The following is a 26588-nucleotide window of genomic DNA, read 5'->3' on the forward strand; positions in this document are numbered from 1 at the left end:
CCTCCCTGAAACCTGACTTTTAGTGTTTTCCTTCCAGAACCTGATGGCAGGATAAAGTGACACAGCAATAATCAGAAACACGCTCAAATTCCGCAAATCCTATCTTCAACTCAGGTGCGGGTTTCTAGTCTTACTTCTTCATTTGGGGCCAAAAGAGCAATAGTTACTTTACCAAAAAATAGTTCGGTATTTGGAGGGCACCTGATTTGACATTTCAGCTAATGTTCTGGAAAGAGGCACCCTCCCCGCTCGGCTATTCCGTACTTGAAAGTAAAGACCAGGCTGTGACTGTAAACACAACAGTGAAATATGAAAAAAGCTTTGGCTATGGGCCGTTAGCTTGGACTGTGAGCTCGCAGAGCTGGGCGGCAGCTCCCACTCTCCCTGGGGCCCCCAGCACCCACGGCCCGCGGGCCAAGACGCGCTCCGCACAGCAGACTCCCTCTGCCCACTCTGCCCCTCTGTACCACCCCTCGGGGCTGTCAGGCCTCAACACCATTGTCATACACGATATAAACTGAGAAGCAGATTTTTTATGGATATAAAATTGCCAGGTCACCCAAATATGAGTGAAATCAAACAGGAGTTATTTTGTTAAAAGCCACTGCCTTTATCTCCCTGGAATCACCTTGAAGCCTTTGAAATTTGGGTTTGTTTCAAATGCTCCACTAGGCCTCCCGGTCCCCACGTGGTTGTGAGGAAGCATCCTGGGGCCAAGGACACCCAGGGCTCCTGACAAGCCGACCTCCCACCCTCGGAGGTTGTAAAAGTCTTCCCAGAGGGGCACCTGGGTGTCTCAGTCGTTACGTGTCTGCCTTCGGCTCAGGTCATGATCCCAGGGTCCTGGGATTGAGCCCCACGTCGGGCTCCCTGCTCCACTGGGAGCCTGCTTCTCCCTCTCCCACTCCCCCTGCCTGTGTTCCCTCTCTCACTGGCTGTCTCTCTCTCTGAAAAGAAATAGATAAAATCTTAAAAAATAAAATAAAATAAAATTCTTCCCAGAGCTTTCAGCTTCTTGCCGATAAGAAGTCCAGTGAGCGTGCACACAGACCTCCCGTGGACATGGCGCCACCCCCGCGTGCAGTGCAGTGAGCGTGCACACAGACCTCCCGTGGGCGTGGCGCCACCCCCCACACCCCGCATGCTTGCAGAGAAGCAGAGGCGTCTCCTGCCTGCGGGGGGGCAGATATTTCTCTGCTCAGCACTTTATTTGTATTACAGAAGTTTTAAAATTATAATCAAATTATTAATAAATGGTAATTAAGCAACGGAACTGGCCAAGCAAAGCATTAGCTCCCTGTAATTCCTCTTTCATTCATTAATTCACTCCTTTTACCAAAATACACAGCTGCCTGCTGTAAGCCTGTGAACCTTTCTGCCACGTGTCCGCGTGCCTCAAGATACAATCTGCTCTTTCTTGCCAATCTTCTTTGCTTTTGGAGGGCTGGGGGTGGAGTGAACTCCATTAGGCTGTTCTCTCACCTCTGTCAAGCTGAACCCTATCCCCCCAACACATGGGCAGGTCTTGGAGTGAAGAGATGAGGTTCATCCACGAGGCTCAGGGGTCAGCACTGAGCCCTCTGGTGCAGACACCTTAATTCACAACATCCCTGGCAAAATTACTGTGTTAGAATGACACATTTCCCCACAAGGGCTCCTGTTATGGAACATTTTTATTGCCAGCCGTCAGTGCAATGATTGTTAGTTTCTTAGGATGATGCTTAGGATTGTTGCATTACTTTTATTTTTTATTATTTTTAAAGATTTATTTGTTTTAGAGAAGAGAGAACAAGCAAGAGCGGGAGAGGGGCAGAGGGCAAGGGAGAGCTGATCTCAAGCAGACTCCCCGCTGAGCATGGTCAGGACCCTGAGATCAGAGCCTGAGCCAAGATCAAGAGTTGGACAGTCAAAGACTGTGCCACCCAGGCGCCCCTGTTGCATTATTTTTTAAGTGTTAAGTCCCAAACTAGGTGCAGAAGTGGATTGAGGGTTTGGCCTGTGCTGCCTAGGAGGACTTCCTTCCAGGGTTCCCTGATAATACTGGACCCGTGTGTCACCCCAGTGTGACAGTTCTGAGCCCTGAGAGCAAGCACGCATCCCACATTAACAAGGCTGTTCCCATTTTAGCGGTCCCATCTCCGTGTGCCAGAAAAGTCCCCAGATGTCCCAGAAGTTCCAGTAATTTGGCTTTAAAGCCTTGCCTCCCAGACTGCTTTGTTCTTCAAGGAGACGGCATGAGTGTTATTTGTCAGGCCACAAATCTATACTTCTTCTTTTGAAAACATGGCTCCTCCCCCCATAGCACTCAAGCCGCGTCCTCCTCCGTGGCTGGGATGTGCCCAGCGTGTGGTAGTGAGGAGTGTCCCAGAGTTCTCTCAAGACCAGAGCAAAACACGGGCCCTTGTAGACTCACTGGTTTGCCCCCAGGCGCCACGGTTTCCCACGTCACAGCTGAATGTCCGCGCCAGCTGCTGGCACTCAGAACGCCCATCTGGGGAACCGCTAGTGGGGACAGGAGTCCAAGGACAGTATGGCACTTCACTTGATATTATGCATGAACTGTCTACCTTTTTAGGACGTGGTGACAGGGAATCCACAGATAAAGTGAGGACGCTGCTTCCCTGCTCCGTTCCCATGATGGTCAGGTTTTACGGAGCCGTGTTTTTGTAATGACTTTCTGAATTGTGTTATGCCACCTACTTAAACTTACGGACAAATTCACAACATAATTAGCCCCCAAATCTTCTCATTCAAATGAACTTCAGATATGCTCGTTTCTATCACATCCTGTGTTCCACCCGCGGGCGACAAGTGTGTGACGTGGGTCCCGCGGAAGTGGGCTCCCTTCTGGGTCACCGTGCCACACTCAGGGCCATGGGCCCGGCAGAGGGGGCCTAGCTGCATCTGCATTTTCTCATTTGCCGCATAATTCCTGTTTGTCATTTCCTCTCTTGCGCCCCTGCTGGCGCCATACTTACGCTCACCACGCACGCACATGGAAGGCGATGGGGTGATGAGGCTGCGGGGCTGGGGTCTGGCCTCCTTCTGCTGAGGGTGTTCTCACTGGTTACCAGACCTCACTGAGAAAGGTTAGGAAGGAAAAGTAGGAGCAGACAAGCCACGGCTTTTCCACGTGTTTTATCTGCCTCGTCTGCCCTCATTTTCATCCTGCGAGGTTGGAGACCTAACACTGAACCAGCCACAAACCATGACACGTGACCCGTCCACCTCTCCTAACTTTGCGACTTCTTAACAATATACTGTCTTGTCACTTAATGTAAGTGGGCAGAAATCCTGCAATTTAATATATTTTCGGTACATTTCACTACAATATATATTTCACTAAAACTCAGAACACTTTGTCGTATGGGGGAAAATGATCCTTAATGGCTATAGTACTCATTCTAAATGCAGTCCAAGGGTGAGAACATACAGGGTCAGATTCTTGCCGATCTCGACAGAAGGGTTTTTATGAGCCAAGACTTCCTGAGTCTGGGTGGGGACACGGAGGCGGCGGTGTCCATCGCGAGAGGGTGGACATGTAGGGCCAGGCCTCGGTGACCCAGGGGACAGAATTCTCGGGAATAAGAGTGCAGGGAAAAAACATGGGCACGCAGTTTGACCTGCGCCCTTGGTTTGGCCGGACGCTCTGGCTTCTCTTCACTCTTCCTCGCCCAGACTTGCTTGGGAGCCACACCACTTAGTAAATGAACTTCAGCTCCTGCCCATGCGCAGCCCCGTCCTGATGGTGCTAATGAGCAGTGAAAGGACCCGATGCTGAACAGCAGGAGGTGAAAGATAGGGTCTGGCTAATTGACAAAATGGGTAATTGCTTCCTGAATAATTGAGGGGCAGCTCTGGGGGAAAGAGCTCGGGGCTCAGCTGCGTCCAGTCCGAGCTCTGCACCGGGAGGCCCTGTCGCTCCCACCCTGGTCCCGCCGGAAGGCGCAGCCGGTGTGCAGAGCGCAGGGTGGTGGTCAGCAGGCTCCTGCAGAGCCAGGACTCCCAGCGCCCCTCCCTGGGGCTCGCAGCCGGAAAGCAGCCTCCAAGAGCTGACAGAACTTCAACGAACGAATGAGTGTTTGATGTAGTTGATATTCTGTAATCCTCATGAGGGCTCAACCTGAAGAAAGTGTGCACTTTGTGGGGTGAACAGAGGGAAGATTATAAACTCAGTCCTGATTCCAAGTGTCAAGTTTACGATATCGTAAAATAATTAGGTCGCTCTCTCTTCAATACGTCAGTTTGATAGCTTTTGTGGGTCCTAAAGTAAATGTCTTCCATTTGAGACTTTTCTTTAAGTACAAAACCATTTATGGTTCCTAAAAAACACTCTCCTTATTCTAAATATAAGCACTGGACTTTAAAGTAAAAGCATTCATGCTAAGGTAGGCTTGAAGGGTGTGTTTGCCGAATGTGAGTTACTGGGGAGAAGGGGTCAGCACGCGAGCCATGACAGCAGGGTTCTCGGTCTCTGGCCCCAGAGGAACAGACTCTGAAGTGCAGTTCACGGGGCGCTGCCAGGTGTGGCCGCCAGCGGAGGGAAAGCCACGGAAAGCCATGGGACAACAGAAACCTGCCTTTGGGGGTGGCGGGCGGGCCCGGGGTCCCCGGAGCAGCAGGTGTGTGGGCGAGCCCGTGGTGTCCGTTGGCGTTTGACCATGCGCTTGTAGGTATAAACGTCAGAGATGGAAACGCTCCTCAAACTCTGGGCGATGGTGAATGTTACACTTTCTGCTTCATCTGAACCTCGCTGGCATTCGCACACATCAGAACACGTGAGTCGAGGCAAAATTTAAAACCGTTTTGAGCTCTTTGGTTTTGGGCTTCATTCGCAGAAGGAGAAAGAAAAAGGAAACCCCCGTTTGCTGGGTGTCTGCTGTACATTGGGTGCTCTGCGGACTGTTTTATAATTACGAGGAACCCGCACAGAGAGCAGAGCACATTCTAGAGCCTGAAACTTCATGCAGGACGAGCCTGGACCCAACAAGGACAGGAGTGGCTGGAATGGCCCCACAGCAGACCCGGTTCCGGTGGGAATTGAACACACAGCAGGGAAGGGTATTGCAGGATGCTGGGAAAAGTGTTCTTTATTTAATGAGTGATTAGTGGCAGAAGTAACTGTATCTGGAAGGAAATAAGATTGTCCTTCTATATGTAAAAAATGGGTTAACGTAAAAAATAATTTTTATACAACCATATGAGCAATTAGCTAATCAGGCCAAGTTTTTGAATTTAAGACCCACAGAGGAGTGGTAGCGTCAGCCCCCTGGTGACAAGTTCTGTCCTGAGTTACAGCTGAGGGCAGGGGAGTGGGGTTCTAAAGGCAGGTTTGCCGTCAGAGGCTGTGGCAGCACGAGGAACAGGGCACGCAGGGTGACCGGCCCATGGTGCTCCTGGAAGGGACTGAGTGACCTGCACCCTGTGAAGACGGCCCCAGCAAACCCCTGAGCCCTGTCCTTCCTCAGGGCCCCCCAAATGCACCCCAGGCCTGCAGACCCCAGGGTCTTTGCACATCCCCTTCCCTCTGCCTGGAACATGTGCTCCCCCGCTTTTAACTTCAAACCTGCAATTAACCTTGAAAACTCAGCTCAAACTCCTCCCCCCCAAGCCCCTCTTTCTCGCCCAGAATGGGTTAGACACAGCGCTCCCAAGCTCCGCCTGCCCCAGTGAGGACAGTTCTCCAGTGATCTCCTCCAGCACCAAGTTAGCACTCAGTGTTGAATTCCTTAAAGAATAGGATTTCACCCCATTATCTCTGCATCCCCGGTCCTATGACAGGTGCGTGGCATGGCAGAAGACACGCTGCTTCCACAGAATGTGACGCAGGGTGTTCCCCATCACCTTCCTGAACGCTAGCTCGCTTTTGCCTCGTGTCATGTGGGCCCGATCTGCTTTGCTAAAATTTTACAGTGTTTGGAAAATTTTCCCATGTGACGTGATTTTGTAGCATCGACGTGTTCCCCAGAGGTGCTGGGGACTTATTCTGCAAATCCACAAGCGCGCTGCCCTCTGGGATTCCAGCCCCCAAGCCTGGCTGTGCCGAACAGCAGAGGAGGGGCAGGTGACCAGGCCACTGCGTCGTGCTTGTTTTCCTTAAAAGGTTTCTAAGTTCTTCCTCCGTGCCTCTTCCGTGGACCTGCATTCCTGGAGTGAGCTGCCCCCTGCACGGAGGCCGGCACAGGGCTCCTTCTCAGAGGGCTGGCTGGCTCTGCCTCCCCTCCCCACCCGCTCCTGCTCCCCGCACATGCCCTCCAACTGCCGCAAAATTAGTTTTTCTAAAATACACTTGTGAGGCACATCCCCAGCCCCCATGCTCGGGGACATCTGCTGGGTCAACGGGCCCCTCCCGGGTCTGCCAGGCCCTCAAAGCACGCCGTCCCTACTCTCCCCGTGGCCTGAGCCCCCCACTGCACATCAAGTCTGTCTCTTCTTGCTTGTGCCACCTCCCTGACCTGCCTGCTTCCCATAAAAAAGGTCCCCTCACTCGTTCATGCAACAGCTCAGTTTCCTGGGTCTCCACACAAGGTAAAATACAACCTTTCTTTTGTCAACAGACGATTCTGAAATCCCACAGCTTTCCTGATGAAGTCTTTCCTCAGTCACCCATCTCACACTGGCTCCTCCTTTTCTCAAATTCCTATCTTATCGAATCTGGCACAATCCTAGGTCTGCACACACATCTCCCATTAAAAGATATTAAGCTCATTAAATGAGCTGTATTTTTTTATGATCTGTATTTTTTCCTTTGCTGCTGCCTGACTCAGCACACAGTATTAATCAGTAGTAATCTGGTGGTTAGCTGCCAGGAAGCGTCCATCAGGGGCTGCCAGTTTAGTACAGGGACGCCTCGGTGTTGCCTCCACGGAGGATCACGGCTTACGAGCAGCTTGCAGTAAGAGCAGATCTGCCCTGTCTGCTTCACGTGAGTCTGAAGGAGCCCCGTCCATCTCACGGCCCTTCTGCACCCCATTGTGACCTCCTCATCCTAACTTGTGGAGGACATTTTGGGGTACCCAGCCTTCTGCCCCGGGGTCGCTTGGATGGGCAAGGACGTCACAGATGGGCGTGAGATGTCCTGTCCTTGTGATGGGAGTACATCTATCCTTACGGCTCTTCTCTCTTCAGCCCCTCTCTTGTGTTGAGTGAAATTCTCCTACTGTGCAGCTTTGCTGTGTCTGTTACTCGTCCGGGTGGAAGTATCTGGTGAGCCAGTGCACGAGCACTATGTTCACCTGCCCAGCAATGGTCCCTTAGCTTGAAGACGATGCGTAAGCCAGGTGGCTTGGCTTCAGGGCCCTGAACCAAAACAACTACTTGGATGACCTTGGACAAGTCACATCTATAAAATAGATGTAATAAAGATACCTTTCTTACAAAATTGTTGTGATAATGCAGAAAATGCTTTGTAATCTCCAAAGGGTGAGATGTGTCCGTTACTATGAGCACAGGGCCTGTGTCCTCGGGACGCACCCCAACAACTTAGAGCAAAGCGGGCAGCGACTGTATCCGAAATTAAATGACAGAGTCAGCCCCCACATTAAACGCATCCTACTGCTGCACCCGCCTCCTCTTCTCTTGATGGTGTGATCGGATTACACCTTCAGTTCCAGACTACATGTATGTAGCTTCTTGCACATGTAATGTCTATCTCTTATGTTCTTGGTACAAATTAGGCAGCTCAGAATTAACCCAGATAGACCCCTATCCACCTTTGAAAAGGGTAAACAGTCTGCCCCTGAGCCTTCATCAAAGTCCCCCGTTACTGAGGGCGGGGCCTCCTGATGAAGCGTTCCTTGCAAGGTCGAGGTCTGCTTTGTTTTTTTTTAAGTAACACGGTTAGATTGCCTGATGCTTTCCTCCCCACGCATGTCTCATAGAGGGCCCCCCCATAACCACTGAAATCCCAGGGCTTGGCTGCATATGCCGCAGGCCCTCGCGAGCAGGAGCCGCTCACTGACCGCCTGCTCATCTATCCACAGATGGAGGTGGACGCCGAGGAGAAGCGTCATCGTACACGGTCCAAAGGGGTTCGAGGTACGTCCATGCATCCCCAAGCCCCTGGAAGCCCTGCTCAGGGCCGCCTGCACCCTGTGGAGCTGTGTGCACCGTTCATTCGAACCCCTGCTCTGACACTGCCCTCTCGATAGCTTTCTGTGGGAGAGGGGATGTGTGATAAATTTCTGTCTGTTTCCATCTCTCTGCAGTTCCCGTGGAACCAGCCATACAAGAGCTCTTCAGGTTAGTGCTCTGTGGGCAAAATGTATCCCCATTAGCAATTTAGAAAATCCATGCCTTTTAATGGGCAGACTGCACTCCTGCTTGCTCCTGCCCTGCTGTTCTGATGGAAGACCTGCTAATAAAAAGTACCCCTAATTGTCCCCCCCGTCTGTGTACCCTCCCTCGCGATGCTCCCAAAGCGCTCGGTCTCCCCCGCCAGAGCTGCCGTGTAATTACCTCTCTCCCTTTGCAGCTGTCCCACGCCTGGCTGTGACGGCAGTGGTCACGTCAGTGGCAAATATGCAAGACACAGAAGGTAACGACCCCCTTTTTCACAATGTACTGTGTACAGTGGCTTGCCTAGGGACCCACACCAAGGGGTGACAATGAGTGGGGGGTGTTCTTGGAAAATAGTGTTGTCTTTTCCTCCTCTGATGTAAACTCAGCCTTTGGTTTCATGTACAGGGTCTCCAGGCAGAATTTATGATAACACATAAGACAACACAAATTAAGACCAGCCTTAAACTCATTTTCCCACATACACAGGGGCATGCTAAGAACCTCCCTCTGCCTCACTGAGATGGCCTGTTTGTCCTTGCCCATTTGCTCATTCTGGTAGCTGCAGGGTGGTGGTAAGCACGGAGGATAAATGAGAGTATGACCTTCCTGATCTTCCTGCAGGAACTCAGCTTCCATAATTCAACCATTTCTCCTGGGAAAGGAAGCCCAAGCGGGCACCCAGGCAGCTGCAGGGGGAGGTTCTGGCAGGAGATTAATGTCCAGGACAGATCACACTAATGAGACTTCGGGGCTTAAATGATTATATCATTCCTGTAAATTCTGGGGTTTAGGTCCAAAACAGAGGTGGGTGTGGAGAACATCTACGAGATCAGGTGGCTAGGTAATTACCACTAAAAGTGCATCACAGCAGAATTATATCACATGCACCTCAGGGCTGAGAGTCATGAAAAGATCGGTCTTTAGATTCACTTTTCCATAAGGAATTTCTTCCTGGGATATTAATGCAGCTGTACCTTTTAATGGAAGATGTAGGTTATGAGGAGTTAGAGATATTTACAGGCTCTATGATAAATTTTCAGCTAATTTTTCACAAATTAGGCTGCTAGGACTAAGGTTGTTCATCCTAACGAGCCATCAAGAACCAAGCCCACATGATGAAAGCTCAGATGCTCGAGCAGGTGGGCCGGCCGCACCTCGGGGTGACCTTCTTTCACTGCCTGACGTTTTATTTCCTTTTCAGCTGAACATTAATTTATGGGTGAAATCAAGCAATTATTTTGATTGTCCTTCAGTAAAATCAAGGGAAAAATTACAAATTACTCCCCAAGTCCCCACGGTAGCATTTGAGGAGACAGGGTATTTTTAATGAGCCTCCATGATGAAATGGTTGTCAGACTTCTGTTACATACTAAAGGAGTGTTTTTGAGAGAATTTTGTGATTTAAAACATTAACTTATCATATTACTATTGCTCTTGTATATTATAGTAAATTACCAGACACGTAAGTTAAATAATTGGTTTCTTTCAAGTATTTCTGTTATTTTATAAAGGTATATGTATGTTAATTCTTAATCTAAGAGTTTTTAAAACCACATTGCTTATATTTTCAATGAAAAACAAGTTGGCGGACCATGAATGAAATCAAGTCTTTCCCTTAATCATCTCTTGATTCATCAATGGTTAAACTTTATCATCCTGTCACTAAAAGAAATTATTACATTTGGCTAAAAAGTTCGGATTAGATGTCTGTTAGATGTAATTTGATAATCACAGATTTTCAGGAAAAACTATGAAGTTTCCAAAGAATCACTTGGAGCACATTCTTACCCAAGGTGCATCTCGTCCAGCTGTGGACACTCGTGTCCCCGCGAGGTCTCCCTGTGAGATCTCCATCCCGTGTAAACAGTAACTGAGGCTTAGCTTGGGGATGGCTTGAAGATGGCCAGGCTTCATTTTCCTTTGAGACATGATGCTGGTGTGAGCACAGAACACCCCAAACCTTACAGAAGTGAAGAAGGTGGCATGTTAGAGAAGATTCACAGAAACAGCCAGTTTAGACAATTTCTCAACAAATGGTTTAATTTAAAATAATCTCATAATTTTTACCATGTACTGTATTCTATGTAATTATTAGAACTCCTAATATTTTAGTAGAAATGGTTCATGTGGTGGCAATGGATGAAGAACAATTTTCCAGGACGGGACATGGGTTCTAGTTTCCCCGGCACCGCTAGCCTACTGAGGGGGGTTGGACAAATTATTTAACATTTACGGACTTCGATTTCCTCAGCTTTAGAATGAGATGCTTACAGACTTGTTACATAAAACCAATTACCACTCAAAACTCATTTCACCGATGCGCCAGTTCTCAAGAGGAATGTCGGTGTGGTATCAAGTGAAGTTTTCGAGTTTTATTTTTGATGTCTATCTATTATCAGTAACTTTTTATTGAGTATAGTTGACGCACTATGCTAGGTTAGTTTCAGGTGTACCGCATGATGGTTTGACAACTCTGTACGTTATGCTGTGACCATCACGAGTGCAGCCCCCGCCTGTCCCCACACGACACTGTTACGGTAGCATTTACTGTATTCCCTGTGCATCCCCGTGGCTTATCCATCCCATAACTGGAGGCTGTACCTCCCGCTCCCCTTCACCCATTTTGCCCCTCCCCCTGCCTTCCTCCCCAGTGGTAACCCTGAGTTTGTTCTCTGTACTTATGGGTCAGTTGCTGGTTTTTTGTTTGTTTGTTTCTTTGTTGTTGTTGTTTTTTAGATTCAACATATGATATTTGCCTTTGTCTGACTTATTTTACTTAGCATAATCCCTTCTAGGCCCATCCATATTGTTGCAGATGGTAAGATTTTCTTCTTTCTGATGGCTGAGGAATAGTCCACTGTATACACACCACCTCTTCTTTATCCATTCATCAGTCGATGGACACTTGGGCTGCTTCCGTGTCTTGGCCGTGGTAGATAATGCTGCCGTGAACATTCAGGGCTGCATGTATCCCTTCGAATTAGTGTTTTTGCATTCTTTGGATAAATACATTTTAGTGGAATTGCTGGGTCATAGGGTAGTTCTGTTTCTAACTTTTTCAGGAATCTCCATACTGATTTCCAGACTGGCTGCACCAGTTTGCATTCCCACCAACAGTGCATGAGGGCTCCCCTTTCTCCACATCTTTGCCAACACCTTTTGTTTCTTGTCTTTTTGATTCTAGCCATTCTGACAGGTGTGAGGTGATAGATCATTGTGGTTTTGATTTGCATTTCCCTGATGATTATATATGACCAGTAATTTTTTATTAGCAGAATTTCTCAAACTGAAAAGCTGTTTCTTGTAATAGATAAGACTCGTGTATACACTAACATCTTAGGTCCGGTGCTATTTCAAATCTGTTGATTTCAATTATTTCTGGCTTTAAAAGATTTCCTGCTACCAAAGTTTCTCCCCTCCTACAGCTATTTATGGACATAAATATGTGCACACACCCCACAACACAAGTGTGATGTTGACCTCTGCTGCTCCGTCCCTGCTGAGACTCAGCCTCCTCCCATATGACAAGAGTGGCAGCCTGAGTCTTGGTTTTGATGAAATTACCCATCCTTTTGGTCTTTTAGCAATAAAATTTTCAGTGAATATATTCCTCTTAGGGATGTAATTTCATTTTATTCATATAGCATATCAGTTCATAGCCAAGTAAAAAAGCGTTTTAGTATGTGGACAGATCCACTTATTTGAACATACAAAAAGTAATTTCAGGAAAGTGGGGGGAATCTATCATGTAAATTTAAAAAAATTTTTTTAGGACATTTGTTACCAAGTGATAGAATGATGCCTACCAGTTAATCTTTATTTTTAGCGTAGGAAAATAAGGAAATAAAAATCAAGTACACTTTCCCTATTCCAGACTGTCACTTTGTGGGGCACACGCTTGCACGGACCCCCAGTGGCTGCCACACTGCCTTTGTGCTGTGTGGGCTTCCCACGGTAGCTGCTGAACTGGATGGCTTCGTTAGTGACGTTTCCTCAGTCTGACAGAGGTAGGGCTGTGGGTCTGTAAGAAACTGGGACTAGAGCTTAGAGGAGAATCAACCACTGCGTAATACCTGTGAAAAAGGAATTTGCAATTTAAGATCCTGGTAAAAAATTTGGGGTGTAGAGCTAACGTTATAATACTTCTTTTAATAGATGGTCCACTTTACTTCAAAAATCGTGTGCTTAAACAAGAGATAATCTGTTCATGGGTATTTATTTGTGTTCACAGTTCATGAACAATTTGAGGTAGCTGATAAACACATGTGCAACTGCACAATTTAAAGTTCAATCAAACAGATAAATTAGGAAAAACATAAGGGAAATAGAAACATAATTTTACCAGAAACCCAGATATAGCAGAGGTTTGGATACAGTTTTACATTTTGTTCTGAGTCTCCTGGCAGCCAAGGCATAAATGAGAAAAGTGAATGATGGTTTCCATTATCTGATACGAGTTCCATCAGTTCCCGAGCACTGAAGAAAAATACGTTTGCACCCCCATATACGGACCAGCGGAGATCCAAGCAAGTCACCGTTCTGTGTCCTGGTAGGACCAGGCATCTCATGAAGCTGATCAGTATAACAAACACTTATCTTCAGAAACATCGTTAGTATCTAGAAGCATGTGACTTTTGCTTTTCCTGCCTGAGGTCTTATGTTATTGGCATATAAGTATGACAAAAACACTACGGACTTTGCAGTCAGGGCCAGAAATAATTCTCCCATTACGAACCCAAGTACTAACCCAAGTCTCTTCTGTATGTGGTGAATCTGACCTCTTTCTTTGGACCTGTGGTCACACAGCCTTGTGCATGGCCCAGGAAGTTCTGCTCTGCCGAGGACATGAGACTTTTCTTAGCAGTACTTACAGGTAGCTAGAGACATTCTTGTATCTCGAACGTGGGTCCAACTACAGGGATTCCTTTGCAGATGGGAAAACGCACTCTTGGTCATCCTAAGTGGGTTTTCCAAATTAGATGCCCAAGTTCTGGGACAGGAGCTTCCTGAGCTGCCTCGGCTCTCCTCCCCACCATGTCCTCTCCCAGAACGCCAGCACTGTGACCTGTTAGCATTGAGAACACCCATGGGTGTAAAGCAAGTAGCTCCCCACACGCCCACAGCTATTCCTACAGCGGGTGGGCGGCAGGAGAAAACGGAATGCCTGGAAGCCACACACTTGGAATTCAGGAAGTTGCCAGCCTGTGGCTTTGTTGGCAGGGTAGGGCCCAGGCCAGGTAGGGAGCACATAGACCCAGCCGAAAGCCTGCGGTGTGGTGTGAACAATGCCACAGGGCAGGGCGTCCGTGGCTGCTGAGCCAGACCCCTGAGCTGGGGGGCTGCCACAGGCTAGGACGTGAAGGCCTCAGCATTTTCTGGTGACGTACCCCAAATCAAGGATGAAGATTTCGAGGAAAGGTGGGGATATAGTGACGGGAAGTCCCACGTGTCACTCTTCATCTAAAATCATTTTAGCAGTTGAGCTAGCTGATATAAAGAGATGTTGTGTGATTCATCCAGAGCATTGCTTGAACTAAGATATGAGCAAAATGCCAAATGTCAAAGCCTTGTTCATGTTAAAGACAAAGTAAAACAATGTTTAGAAAGGGGCAGGTCTCTAAAAACTAAACTTGCCATCAAAATAGCGGCCAGTTTACTGTTCTTAAAGTTTTAAAAATTTTTCCCAGTACCGATTAGAAATAGGAATAATAAAAATTTATTAATATCTATTACAGATTAATACTAAACCATGCACAGGAGTTTGAATTTTAGCCTTTTAAAAAATCGTTACACACCTACTGGAACATTTGAAATTATTGGATTTGCTTACTTCTTTCTGAACAGTGATTTTTGTATAAGCCTCTAATGAGAGAAAGAGAGAGAGAGATGGAGGGAGAGAGAGAGGGAGAGAAGGAGTGAGGTGGCCATTTATTCTTCACTTACCTGTTTTGTCAACCCTCCGGATTTATTTCTGGAATTTAATGGATTTCATTTATATTTACCCTTCACTTCAATTTTTAAAATTACTTGTTTGTTGAGCATAAGGTTCTGATGGAAATTTGACCTGAAATTTAGCTTCAGAGCCCCACTCCACAAGCACCCAAAAGCGAGGTGGTGGTTGTTGGTATTCTATTTAAATCCTCCCCAATTTAGAAAATTCAGAGTCAAATCAATTGATCTTGAAACTTTAAAATTAAAAGCTCCAAATGGTAGCTTTTCTTTTTTATTAGAAAATTATTGGATTTTCTCTGGTTTGTTGTGCACATTCCTTATTCCGATTTTCTCCCATTCCATATACCTTTGCACCCACCAGTGTGATTGTCATGGCGGCAGCCGGGGGTGAATAATTGCCTGTCTTCACGGGAGCTTGTTCTGGAGCTGAAGTCGAGGGCTTGCTTCCTGATGTATGCATGCCTCATTTGGATTCTGCCAACAGCCTAGGGGCTGTATTATTCATGCCTTGACAGAGAGCACTCACTAAAAGCCTTGGAACAGAGCCAGGTACTGGCGAGAGATAGTGGAGCATTGCAACGTGCAACTGAGAGGAGCATCTATAATCCAAAAAAACAGAAGAAGAAGAAGAAGAAACAGGGAGGAAGGCAGAGAGAGAAACAGGGATCCCTCTACCTCCCTTTTACCAGTGTTATATTGATAGAAATTTCATTTGCATTAAAATAAATACCCTAAAATAATTGCATTTTTTCCTAACTACGCTTGAAAGTTTAACACAATTTTCCACATTTAATTGCAAAGCTGATTTTAATTAGTAAGGCCCTGCATGTGAAAAATGAAGATTCACTTGGGTGCGTAGAACACACCGCAGTGTTTGCTGTGTGCCCTGATTAATGTATGGCTGATGTACACCAGGGTGCACTGCGGGACGTCTATGAAGAATTCTGTGCACGAAGCCACTCAGCCAGCCTATCTGTGTTTTACTTCATGAATCCACAAGAATAAATAACTCCCCCCTTGTTCTTTATGAGGCATCATTGTGCCTGCCATCACCCCACCCGTGAACTTACGGCATGCCTGTCCTTTCTATTTGTCACTGGCATTATAAATCACAAGTTAGGGCGTATATATTTTAACATCAGTCTTAGGGCTTGCACAGTTGCAGATGGAGCAAAAATTTTGAGATGTAGGGACTTCTATGTAGGAAGTAGAATCAGAGCAAGTGGGTTCCCAGACTCATCATTCATAGCCGGTTATTAGTCCTAGGTGTGCAAACACACAAAATTCAGGCACAGTCTTTTCATAGGGAGGTGGCACTTAACCTTTATTGTAACAATACATCCTTTATTTGGGGGAAAAAAAGAAGAAGAAGAAGCTCCCGGCCATTATCCTGAAAAAGCGATTTTCCTGCTGCTGGTGTGCAGGACATCTGCCCTGGAAGGTCTCTGGCCCTTTCCTGTTCCATTAGATACGTTAGAGCACAGTGTGACTGACTCAATGTGTTTAAAACTAAAAAACAAAACATGTCATGCATTGCAGGGCATATCTTTGATGCTGACAAACCTAAATATGTTTCAAAGAATCCCATATTCAAAGAGAAGTCATGTGGGCATTTTCAGGGAGTGTCAGTGAGCCTAAACCAGGAAGCACACGTACAGAGACTCCGTAACATTCACCACCTGTATTGGTCAAATCTAGATTTAGCAATTATAATCTTGGTCTCATTTCTTGGCTCATGATTAAAATATATAAACATGGCTTTGCAACATCAACAGAATATTCATCAGAAATTGGTGTGTACGCAGCTATTGTCTTGGATTTATCCACTGAAACACCCACAGTTCAGTTCTGACTGCCACCATCTGCTTTGGGATTATGGCAAATACAAGGCAGTCACTTTCTAGATGGGATGTGCAGAGAAGCGGGCTCCTGGCGTGGTGAAGAAGGAGGTCGGAGGGGCTGAGCCGCGGGGGGACTACAGTGCGCCGCAGGGGCGACCACCAGAGCTCAGCTGCTAGTGGTGGCTCTTCCTCCAGGGACAGGAAGGGCCAACGCCGGACTCCCTGTGCTGCAGGGTGCACGTTCCCCAAGTTAGGGAGTGAGGGTGGTGGCAGAGGGTGGGGACTCGGGGTGGGGAAGCCCCCTGGCCAGATTCCAGTGCACTCAGGCAAGGATTCCAGGAGGAGCTCCCAGAGTCCGGAGTCCGTATCACAACTAATGACTTTGGAGGAACCGCCTGGTGAGCAGCATTGTGACCCGTGCTGCAGGGCATTCGCGCTGTTGTTGCCTATACCTGCACTTCCAGGACCCTTGTGAGGGCTGATGCAGAAGCACTCGCTTCTGCTTCTCTGCTCTCATGTCCTATAGAGAAAATGGTGCTTCAGATATTAGACCCCAAAATATGATTGCCTCCCCAAACTCCAGTATACTCTTCCTGCCCAAATTAGTAAGAGATGGAGGAAAGAAGTGCTCGCCTGGCTGTAACGAGCTTTAATTCAATGAGATTGTGGGGCTTTCATCTGAAGAGTTTCTGTGTGACTAAGAATGTTGCCAGCTACAAGTGAAAACCCACCTCCAATGGGCTTAAAAGTGCAGAATGAGTCATCTTGCAGAAACCGGAAACCAGGAGTCTGACTCCGGGACTTCTGCTCCATCATCCAGCCCTGCTGCTGCAAAGCTCTTGGCTCCGTGTGCTTCCACGTCACAGGACAGACGAGGCAGGAGGGGTCCTTTCTAGAAACTGGCAAAAAGCAAGGAGGAGCTTTCTAGGAGCTGCCAACACCAATACTGTCCTCTCGGCTCTCGTGCTCCATGTGGGGCCTTGGCCATCCCTGAGCCATCCCTGACCAGCACACATGACCATCTTCATGACTGTCCAGTCCATCCCTGGAGCCGGAGGCTGAGTCAGCTTCCCCTGAGGCAAGGGTTCTCAACGTAAGGTCTGTGACCTGGAACATCAGGGTTACCTGGGAACTTTCTAGAAAGGCAAATGTTTGGCCCCATCCCAGACCTGCTGAATTAGACGCTGTGGGGTGGAGCCCAGCATTTTGTGTTTTTGTTACCTCCCCAGGAGACTCTTATGCTCCCTGAGTTTGAGAACCACCACCCCCAGGAACAGGTGTGTGTATACGAAAGACAGATAGCTGGTCAGATGGAGTTTGCCGGTAATGGGGAAGTGTCTAGAAAGAGCATGTATGAATCTGAAAGCCAAATCAAACAAGCTTGGGATGATGAAAAAACCTTGCTCCAAAGAGCACAAGAGCCAGAAGCTACCTTACCAAACCTGTCCTGGTCTCGGCTCCCTGGTGGAGGGCGGCCCAGGAACGTCTGGTCACGGAGTACAGAATTGGGCAGACACCATGGGACAACCTGGCATCCCGCCTCACAGACTTCAGCCCTGTCTGTGACCGTGATGTGTTTCTAGCATTTCCCAGGAACCAAAAGAAGTGGGCTGTCCCCCACAGCCCCCAGCCATGACCCCGATGGTGCTGCCACCGGCCTCACTCCCGGGGCCCTCCTATGGCCAAGGAGGATGACTTCTAACTCCTGAGGACAGCTGTCCTCCATTTTGCTCTGTCCCTATTGTGGAGTCATGAGACTGACCATCAAGGACACACTGAACACTACTGTGGCCTGGTTGGGACAGGATCAGGGCAGACCAGGCAGATCCCCCAGGCTCAGCCCTGTCCCGGATTAAGATCCCCCCAGAGCCATCCCTGGATATCATGTCATGCACACAGGTGGGTCCAGAGTTTCCGGGCTGCTCGGAGCCCCCAGCCAGACCCTGCCTTGTGTGTGCCCTGGGACAGGGAGCTGTCTCAGAGCCGCCACCACAGAGAGGCCAGCTGGCAGTTTCTGCCCCGCAGTCTCAGACTGAGAGGAGCACAGGGTAATGAAGGGCCCCAGTGGGGGGACCGGGAGGAAATGTGGACGTGCCCTGGAGATGGGGTGGAGCCTGAGTTGCTGTTCGTCTCCCTCCCTCAGAGAGGCCGGCCTCACCCAGTGAGTCTCCGTGAGCTCTTGCGGGCCTCAGAATGGATCCTCAAGGTAAACGCACCTTCCCCTTCCCGCTAACGGAAGGCGCTGCACTCCACTTGTATAATTCAACAGATTTTAGAAGATCCACTCACTGTAATTTAGTAGCCACTCCGCAGGCTATGAATATCATCTAATGTTCTATTCGACATCGCCAGAGATACGCTTCACATACAAGTGGATGCATTTCCTAAAACTCCAGGGACAGAGAGGGGAAATGAGCATCTTGGAAGAAATTCCATTCGTAAATAATGCATAATGATTCAGTGATGTGCTCCAACAGCTTTGTGAGCCCCTCAGCCAGTCCTACGGCTTATGAACGGAGTATCTGAGCTCCCCTGAGAGCAGGTGGGCAGGACGGGGGCGGGGGAGTGGGCTACAGCGGTGCTGTCTTCCCCTCTGGAAAGCAGCTGAGCTGAGAGGACAGGGAGGCAGAGGCTGCCATCTGGGGAAGGGTCTACCAGATGGCAGTCCTGGAGCGGCGGTCTCAACTGTGGTCTGTGCTCACTCAGTGTGATGGATGCATCCAGGCCCTGCTCACATGCAGGCCTGGCCTGTCACTTAGACAGCAGCTACTTGGCACGGGGTCTAGGAACAGACACTGCATCCTGGTGGGGATACATATGGGCACAGGCCCCTCCTCTTGTCCGCTCGTTTCACCCCCTCCTGGTGGGGGCACAGGGATAAGGCAGAAGGGTGGGTGCAGATGCAGGTGGGTGGGGGACACAGAGATGGGGCAACAACGTGGGTGTAGATGTGGTTTTCTTTGACGAGACATGGCTCGTGGGTAGGACACAGGGTGATGATACTGGTGGTTTCCAAGAAGGGTCTTGGCCAGCAGACATCGGGGACGCTGCTGTAGCCCCTTCTCCCTTCCCCATGGGAGCCCTCTGTGGGCCTCGTAATCCCTATAATAGTAAAAACAATACCAGTAGGACTACGTGCAGCACTTTACAGTTTACAAATCCTGGGCCCTGGGGTGGTGGCACCGGCCGCTACAGGCCAGTCCTCCTGGGCTGCTGTCCACGCCGGGGTGGAGTCCTCTCCCCTCCAGCCCCCCCCCATGCAGAAAGCCCCACTGATTACTGCAAGGGGCCGCATGTGCTCTGAGCGTCAGATGAGGTGAGTGTGGTTTTTGTCAGGGACACTTCTTAAATTAACCCGGATTGACTTCTAATATACAAAAAGGAGGAGGGTGTGGTGCAGGTAGAAGAGAGGAGAATTTGGGGTGGGCTTCGGCACCTAGTCACTCCTGTGCCTGCTGGGGTCCATCCACGGCATTGCAGGGACACAGGGATGCTGGCCAGCCGCCCATGAGCCGGAAAGAGGGAAAGCCTGTGCATAGGCAGGAGCTCAGCAATCTTTGAACCGCTCAGAACTTGGAAGATAAAGAGGAGTTTGCTTTTCAAATGCTCGACTGACTCTCCACTGACCCTCCCCGGGGGCTTTTATTCACCAGTGAGGCCCAAGGAAATACTGCAGGGGTCAAAGGTGACTTAGAGTAGCAGTGGGAAAGCTCCTCTTCTTCAATAAGGACTGAAGATGAAGGGGTAAGAGAAGTGCTCATGGAAACGGGGGCAGCCTTCTGTGGATGCTGACTGCGCTGCGCTCACCGCCCCGTTTGCCCGGGACATCCCTAACCCCTGCAGCTCAGCTTTTTCTGATTTTGATGCATTTTTGTTGTTTTTCCAAATCAGGCTCAGGGTTTAAATTTGTATTTCTTTTTTTATTTTTACATCGCATCGTAACATGAGCCTTTTCCTATGTCATTAGAGATTTTTATTTTAATGTTCGTGGCTGGCTTCTAACCTGTGGTCATCTTGTAATTGATGCAGCGCTACTCTGACGATGGGACGTGACTTAGTTTTTTGGAAATTTTCGTGTTATAAATAACATGTGATAAGTATCTTTGCAGATAGCTTTTTATGACTTTGATTCTTTCATTGGTGTATGTTGTCATAAGGAGAAGCATAAAGTTGAAGAATAGGAAAATGTGATTTTAAATTTCTTTCCAGCAGAAGGAATCTCTGTACTTTCCCACCAGTAGAATAGAAGGATGTCCTTGTTTTCCCATTGCAGAGATAGGGAATACACTTGTTTCTAAAATACTTCTTATTGGAGAAAGAATTTTATCATTTGTAAAAGGTTTTTTTTTTTTTTTAAAGACTGTGATTTTCAACAATGCTTTTTCCATAAAATTCTGGAAGATGGCAGGGTTAGCAATGTAAGCCACAGCCTCCTCTTCCCAGAGAATGAGCTCCTTAAATGTTTGGGCAAGCTGCCCCCCAGAGCCCTCCCACCCTCTCTCCCGGAGCCCAGGAGGTGGTTTTTCCACCGCTGAACAAAAGCAGAGGGGCTGATGCTTGGTGCCAGGCAAAAAAGGGTACACACTTTCTCCTCTCTGTCATGGTCACCTGGCTCACCCCTCCCTGCCACCTGCCCAGCCTTGAATTCCAAGCATGGGGAGCAGAGGAGGAGCAGGTGGTCAGACACCAAAGCCTTAAGAAGCACATGAGAAGGTGGGAAGTCCTTGCCCGCCCTCCACCTTGCCCACCCTCCACCTTGCCCACCACCTCCACCTTGCCTGCCCTTCACCTTGCCCGCCCTCCACCTTGCCCACCACCTCCACCTTGTCCGCCCTCCACCTTGCCTACCACCTCCACCTTGCCCACCCTCCACGTTGCCCACCACCTCCACCTTGCCCGTGGGAGTGGCCACGGCCATACCTGTCATCAGCCTGGGGTTCTTGGCAGCCTTTCCTCTGAGTCCTGTGCTTGCCACCCTGGAAACAGCCCCATGCCCCGCTCATCAGCAACAAGGGACCAGGGTTTCCAGGCCCCGCCCGTGTCAATGCTGCTGCGTTTGAAATTTGAACTGGCGAGTACACCTAGATGGGCTCCTTTTGTCTCTTGATCTCTCATGTCTCTTCATGATTTAACTTCAGGAGGAGAAGAGAATCTTCTTCTTGTCACCAGCTATAATGCCTTGAAACAGCCCCCTAAACTGTCCCAGCTTCATTTGTCCAGAGAAGGGACAGAGCAGGGCGTGAACCCAGTCCCTTCCTGCCCTGTGTCTCTCTCTCCATGAGTGGTGCTGCCGGCTATCTACCCACGAAACACTTGGAGCTTGGGGCAACCCAGCTGAGAGCCACGCTGTTATTCCATGCATTTGGACACATTCTGGTCAAACTTACTCCTTCAAACTCTGAAAGCTGACCGTCTGCATGTGAAGCATCTGGCACTTCTCCTGCTTCCTGCCAGCCACTGCAGGCTTTGGGACGTCCTCCATGTCTTTGCATAGACAGGGCTCCCGCTGACGGGAAGACTGGCTCATTCCTTCTTCTGGAAATGGATGGTATATGAGATTTCACCGTTGTTCCCAACCCAGTTGCTGGAGGAAAGCTGTAAGCTGGCAGCGTGCCCAGCATGGCGACTGTCTAGAGAACACACTGAGCGCGACTTAGCATGCCCAGACCTGCCCGTCTCCATGGCCTTGGACCTCAGGCTCCTCAAGAACACGGATCTTGCCTTGGGCACCTGTACCCTGAGTGCTGAGTGCAGGGTGGGCTCTGCAGGCCGTCGCCAGAGGACCCCAGGGCTCAGTCTCTGTCCCTGATGCCCTGACGGTTATCATCGGGGTTAATTCCTTAATGCCGGCTCTTTTTTAATCCTTATATCACTAAAAACTGTATCACAATACAGACTAGATATAGTTAATTTAGATTTTTAAACTATGAAAGTATAGCTTTTTTCCCCTGAAACAAGAAGCCGTGTAGAGTACTTTGAGAGCATTTTCATAGATTACTTTTTTCCATCGCTAGAGTTCCGGGTTTAAACATCATACAAAAATGTCTTTAGGTTTGAAAAGGATCAAAATTCAGGCAGGCAACAGGCCTAGAGACCCCCCTACCCCCATCCTGCCGTCCTGCACCTCAGGGCCTTTGCAGGCTCAGCAGAGGAGGCTTTTCATGGCTCCGTGCTGCCATCGAGAACCCAGCCTGAGTGCGTGGGTGGAGCAGGCCAGGTGGTGGTTCCGAGAACTTTGGGGCAGATGCCATTGGAGGCACAGCCCTGCCCTTGACACCGGAGACACACGCTAAGAAATGCAGCGGACGGACAGACAGCACGACACAGTGACTGTCCTCCCGGAAGCAGGGCGACCCCGCAGGAGTGAGCACATGGAGGGGCTGGATCTGCAGCCAGACATGGAGACCCCGCCAGTTGCTCATTTTGGAAATCCCAGTGCTTGTAGGGAGCTACCTGGAGGCCGGTGCGCAATTGCGTGACACCGCGGGAGGCTGGGAAGACGCTCTGCTGTGCAAAGCACAGAGTGCTCGTGGGCACATACTGCCACCGTCTAGCAGATGTCTCCAACCTGGAGGTCGCTGTGACGCGAGGCCCTGACAAAGAGGGCAGCAGCGCAGGGGCGTGTCAGCGGGGCCGTGGGCGGGGGATGGTGGGACAACCCTGCAGACGCGAGTGCCCTTGGGGACCCCTGGCTTTACACACGACCGCAGCTGTGCACTCTGATGCCGAGCGGGAGACAAGGCTTCTCGTGGCCAGACCATTTTAAAGCTCTTCCGTGAAACGATGCACATTGACCTTAATCTAAGAAGTGGGTTGGACACGGAATTCCAGATTTGACATTTTGGAAAATGTAAGTTAGGAGACTTTATTTTTTTGTCCCAGCTTTGGCTCCAACTACCAGGGGGATCTGGAACAATTCACTCCATTTCCCTGTAGATGCGAGACAGGGATGGACACCAGACTTCCGGCTGAGTCCACGTCCTGCCTCACCCCTGCCTGTGGACGCCGCACTTCCTACAGGCGTCTGTCACACCGAGCTTCTGAGGAGCGGATTCCTCGCTGCGGGTGAACACAGCACTTGCTTCCGTGCTCCCTTCCGCGACTGCAGCTCCTGCCCACGTGGACGATCTCCTTCCCACACGGACTGCCCTCAGCCCCCAAAGTGGACAGACCCTCTCCTCCACTGCCTCGCTGTGCGGTCCCTCGCAGCGCTGGCTCGTGGTGGCCGCCCAGTAAACCCCCGCCCGAAGGCCAGGCGACCTGTGAGATAGAAGGGCTCTGAATGGGAAAATGATTGAAAAATAGAGCAATCTGTGAACAGATGGGGTTCGGGTTAGTTCTGCCTCAGTTTCCCATCCACGGTAAGGTACTGCGCCTTTTCCTTCTGGGTTGCCATCCCGATATCTGTGGCCTCGCACTGTGTGTCAGGAGATGCTGTGCATGGAGGAGCACGTCCCGGGGAGGAAGCATTTCTCCCCAGCGGACCAGCAGCCTCTCTGCACAAACACACAGATGACACCATGTCCCAAGTGCCCTGAAGGAGTTACGTCAGGGACGGTGGGACAGAGAAGGAATGAGGCCACATCCCATTGGGATGGTCAGTCCTCGCAAGGGGGAGCCTCCCACTGGCCAGCGAGGGGGCCTGTGGGGCACTCGGGTGGGGGGACGCGGGATAGGCCTGGAATGTGGGGGAGCTGTCATCCGTTCGGCCAGTCAGCCAGTTGGCAAAGCCAGCCATTAAGCCCCTGCAATGAGACTGCTAAGTGCTGAGGTGGCCACGGTGACAGATGGGTTGCCAGGACTGCTGGGTTCTTCCCGTGCCTGAGTGCAGACTAGGACCACAGGAGCCACCAAGGCCACGGACGGGGCCATGTGGGTGGGAGTCTGCCTGCAAGGGGACTGATGGGGCCAGTGGGTGGGAGCCCAGGAAGACAGAAAAGCAAGCCCCCCGTCAGGACATGGCAGGGCCCCATGGCAGGGCCTGGGTGCATGAGGACAGCCAGGGAGGATGAGGCTGTGGAAGGTCCTCCCGTGTACAGACAGGGGCACGTGGAAATCTGAGCGTCAGGATGGGGAGCAGGGTACAAGCAGACCTCGTGTCCCATGGCCGGCATGCAAGGGGGCGGGGAGGGAGGGGCAGGACCCGAGGCCCTGTGGCTGGCCAATCACAGCATGAGGCGGTAGGAGGGCCTGTGTGGCACAGAAGAGCAGCAGAAGCCTGAGGCAGGGGCAGCGGGGAGAGAGGAAGAGAGGCTGCAGGTGTCTGGGAGGAGAGTGGGGTGCGAGCCAGAGAGCAGGGCCCAGGGCAGCCTCGGGACAGCGGCTCTCAGATGGGCAGCCCAGGACCAGCTCGGGAACCCGGGGGAGACACAAGAGCTGGGCCCGTGTCCGCACCTCTCTTGGCGTTTCCACTTTCATCTCAAACCGCCTCCGATGCGCCTGCAGCCTGGTGTCCCCACCACCTCCGTGTGCGAGAAGGTTCTCTCGAGCTCCTGTAACTGGAGACCCGGGAGCTCAGCGAGAAGGTTCCCTGGAGCTCCTGTAACGGGAGACGCGGGAGCGCAGGCAGTGGCAGGCCTCGCTCAGGCCCCAGGGACAGGAATCCATGCGCTGGCCACCAGCTCCGTCCTCACCCGCGCCCGGTCCTTCTCCTGGTGCCTTTCGTTTGACATAAACCTGATGGCGTTCTCGTTCTTCCGCTCGGGGGTGGTGCGCAGAACCCAGACGCAGCCCAAGAAGTCGAGACATTGATGAGGGTCCCTCCTGAGTGAGGGAAAGCCAAGGTGCCACGGCAGCCACAGGGCTCTCCAGCCTCCCACGCTGCAGAGAGCATGCCCTGGGGACACGCAGCCACTCACAGGCAGACCTGTGGTTTCAGGCTTAGCAAATCTGATCTGTGGTCAGATACATGAGGTCAAATGCCTTCTCTTGTGGTGGATCTTTCCAGTTTCTAACACTGAATAGTTTCTGTGGCACTCGGGCATTTTCCAGAAGCCAAGTAAGGGAGCGTATCCAGGTGAACGGGCTGCTGCCCCGCCCGAGGCCCCTCTGCTCTCCCACATGCAGCAGGGCCGCTGCCCTCATGGCCAGCTAAACCTGACCCTGGGTCACCCTGCCAACTAACACCCCGCAAACCCCACGGAGCTTCCAGCAAGAGAATTCCCGCCAGTCGCACAGCACAGAGCACGCTGGCCTGTCCGTTGGTGGCTTACATTTTCTTGTCGTGTTGCCACGGGAGGACTAGAAATAGTAAAGCCCACATTGTTCTCAGCCCTGCGATGAGAAACCATTCCTGTACAAGAGCCCTTCTAGGAGAAACAGAATTACTCCTGGTGGCCAGTCTCCACCTGAAGGCTGACCTCCCTGGAGTTGGGATGCCGGGGGTCATGGATGCTGAGCGCTTGGGTGGGGGGCACCCTTCCTCAGTGAGCCCTGGGCCTTTCCTCCATGGGGACTGTCCCACTCCTGAGACCAAGCAGTGGGCAGCCAGCCCCCCTCGTCTCTCCAAATCCAGACTTCAGATGGTAAAGCTCTTGACCCCGGGAAGCCCGGAAGTGGGCAGGAGCAGGGTCATCTGAGGTCAGGCTTCTCCCAAGGGGCTGCAGCTGGTCCTGGGCCACACCATGCTGCACGTGGCCCCAGGAAGCCCACGGGCATGTTATTTGGAAGCAGTGCCTCTGAATGGCCTGTAGGATCTGGCCTTTTCATTTTGGGTTTTGGTTATTAGTTTGTTTTCCTGGCAATGAGATGATATGACACGATGGAATTTTCTTGCCATCTCTCCAACACTGAGGAATGAACATTCCCCACGCAGACCCACAGTGTGCACACTGGCCCTTCCCCGTTTCTGTTTAGTGCCTGGTAGTCTAAATTTTTGAGACTGTTATTTCAATAAAGCACGTGAGGAGCCCCATTGCAGTAGGAGCTGTTCCAGAAAGTACCATAGGATCCCAGAAGGAAGGGGCCTGAGCCATCGGGCAGGTCTGCTGAGCCTCCCAACCCCGTCTCCCAGTGGAAGTCTCCCTAGGAATGAGGACGCCCCCGTACAGCCACCTCGGTGCATCCAGTGGCCCCTGAGACACCTGGTCTGTGGTCCTTCATTCCAGACAAGGCCTTTGAAGGTACCAAGGATTGGAGTAGTGCTGTCATTTTGCAGAGGACAAACCCACGACCCATAGTTGTGGAGCAAACCCCACAAGGACCTACAATATGTGAAGAAGCTGGCGCACACACGCACACACACACTGGGACCGCACAGCCAACCAAGACTCCCAGGGGCGTCACGCCTAAATAAAGCAGTGTAATTGCACCCCCCAACCCCCAACCACACCTGCCATGTCCCTTCTGACTGGTAATCCTAAAAGGCCACAGCCACCATTGCAGCCACACCAGGCGCCCTCCCGCCCCCCGAGGACACCTGCCTATTCACAAAGACAAATGAGCTCTAGAGAGATGGGAAGAGATGCCACATTCAGAGAATCCGGGAGAGATCCTGATGGAGGGAGCACAGCAGAT

At 50.4% G+C, this 26588-nt stretch overlaps 1 protein-coding gene across 4 annotated transcripts in view; it reads left to right on the plus strand.

The window, feature by feature from the left end:
* Positions 1 to 7982: 7982 nt before the first annotated feature.
* MYT1L (myelin transcription factor 1 like) overlaps positions 7983 to 26588 on the plus strand; it is a 137915-nt gene continuing 119309 nt past the window's right edge. For all 4 annotated transcript variants that reach the window (XM_040622863.1, XM_040622864.1, XM_040622862.1 and 1 more), the window contains exons 1-3: positions 7983 to 8037; positions 8208 to 8241; positions 8474 to 8536. In XM_040622863.1, the coding sequence (XP_040478797.1) occupies positions 7983 to 8037; positions 8208 to 8241; positions 8474 to 8536 (152 nt within the window). The remainder of the gene's footprint in view (positions 8038 to 8207; positions 8242 to 8473; positions 8537 to 26588) is intronic.

This window comes from Ursus maritimus, unplaced genomic scaffold (genome assembly GCF_017311325.1).
Source record: "Ursus maritimus isolate PB19 unplaced genomic scaffold, ASM1731132v1 scaffold_6, whole genome shotgun sequence".
Lineage (NCBI taxonomy): Eukaryota > Metazoa > Chordata > Mammalia > Carnivora > Ursidae > Ursus > Ursus maritimus.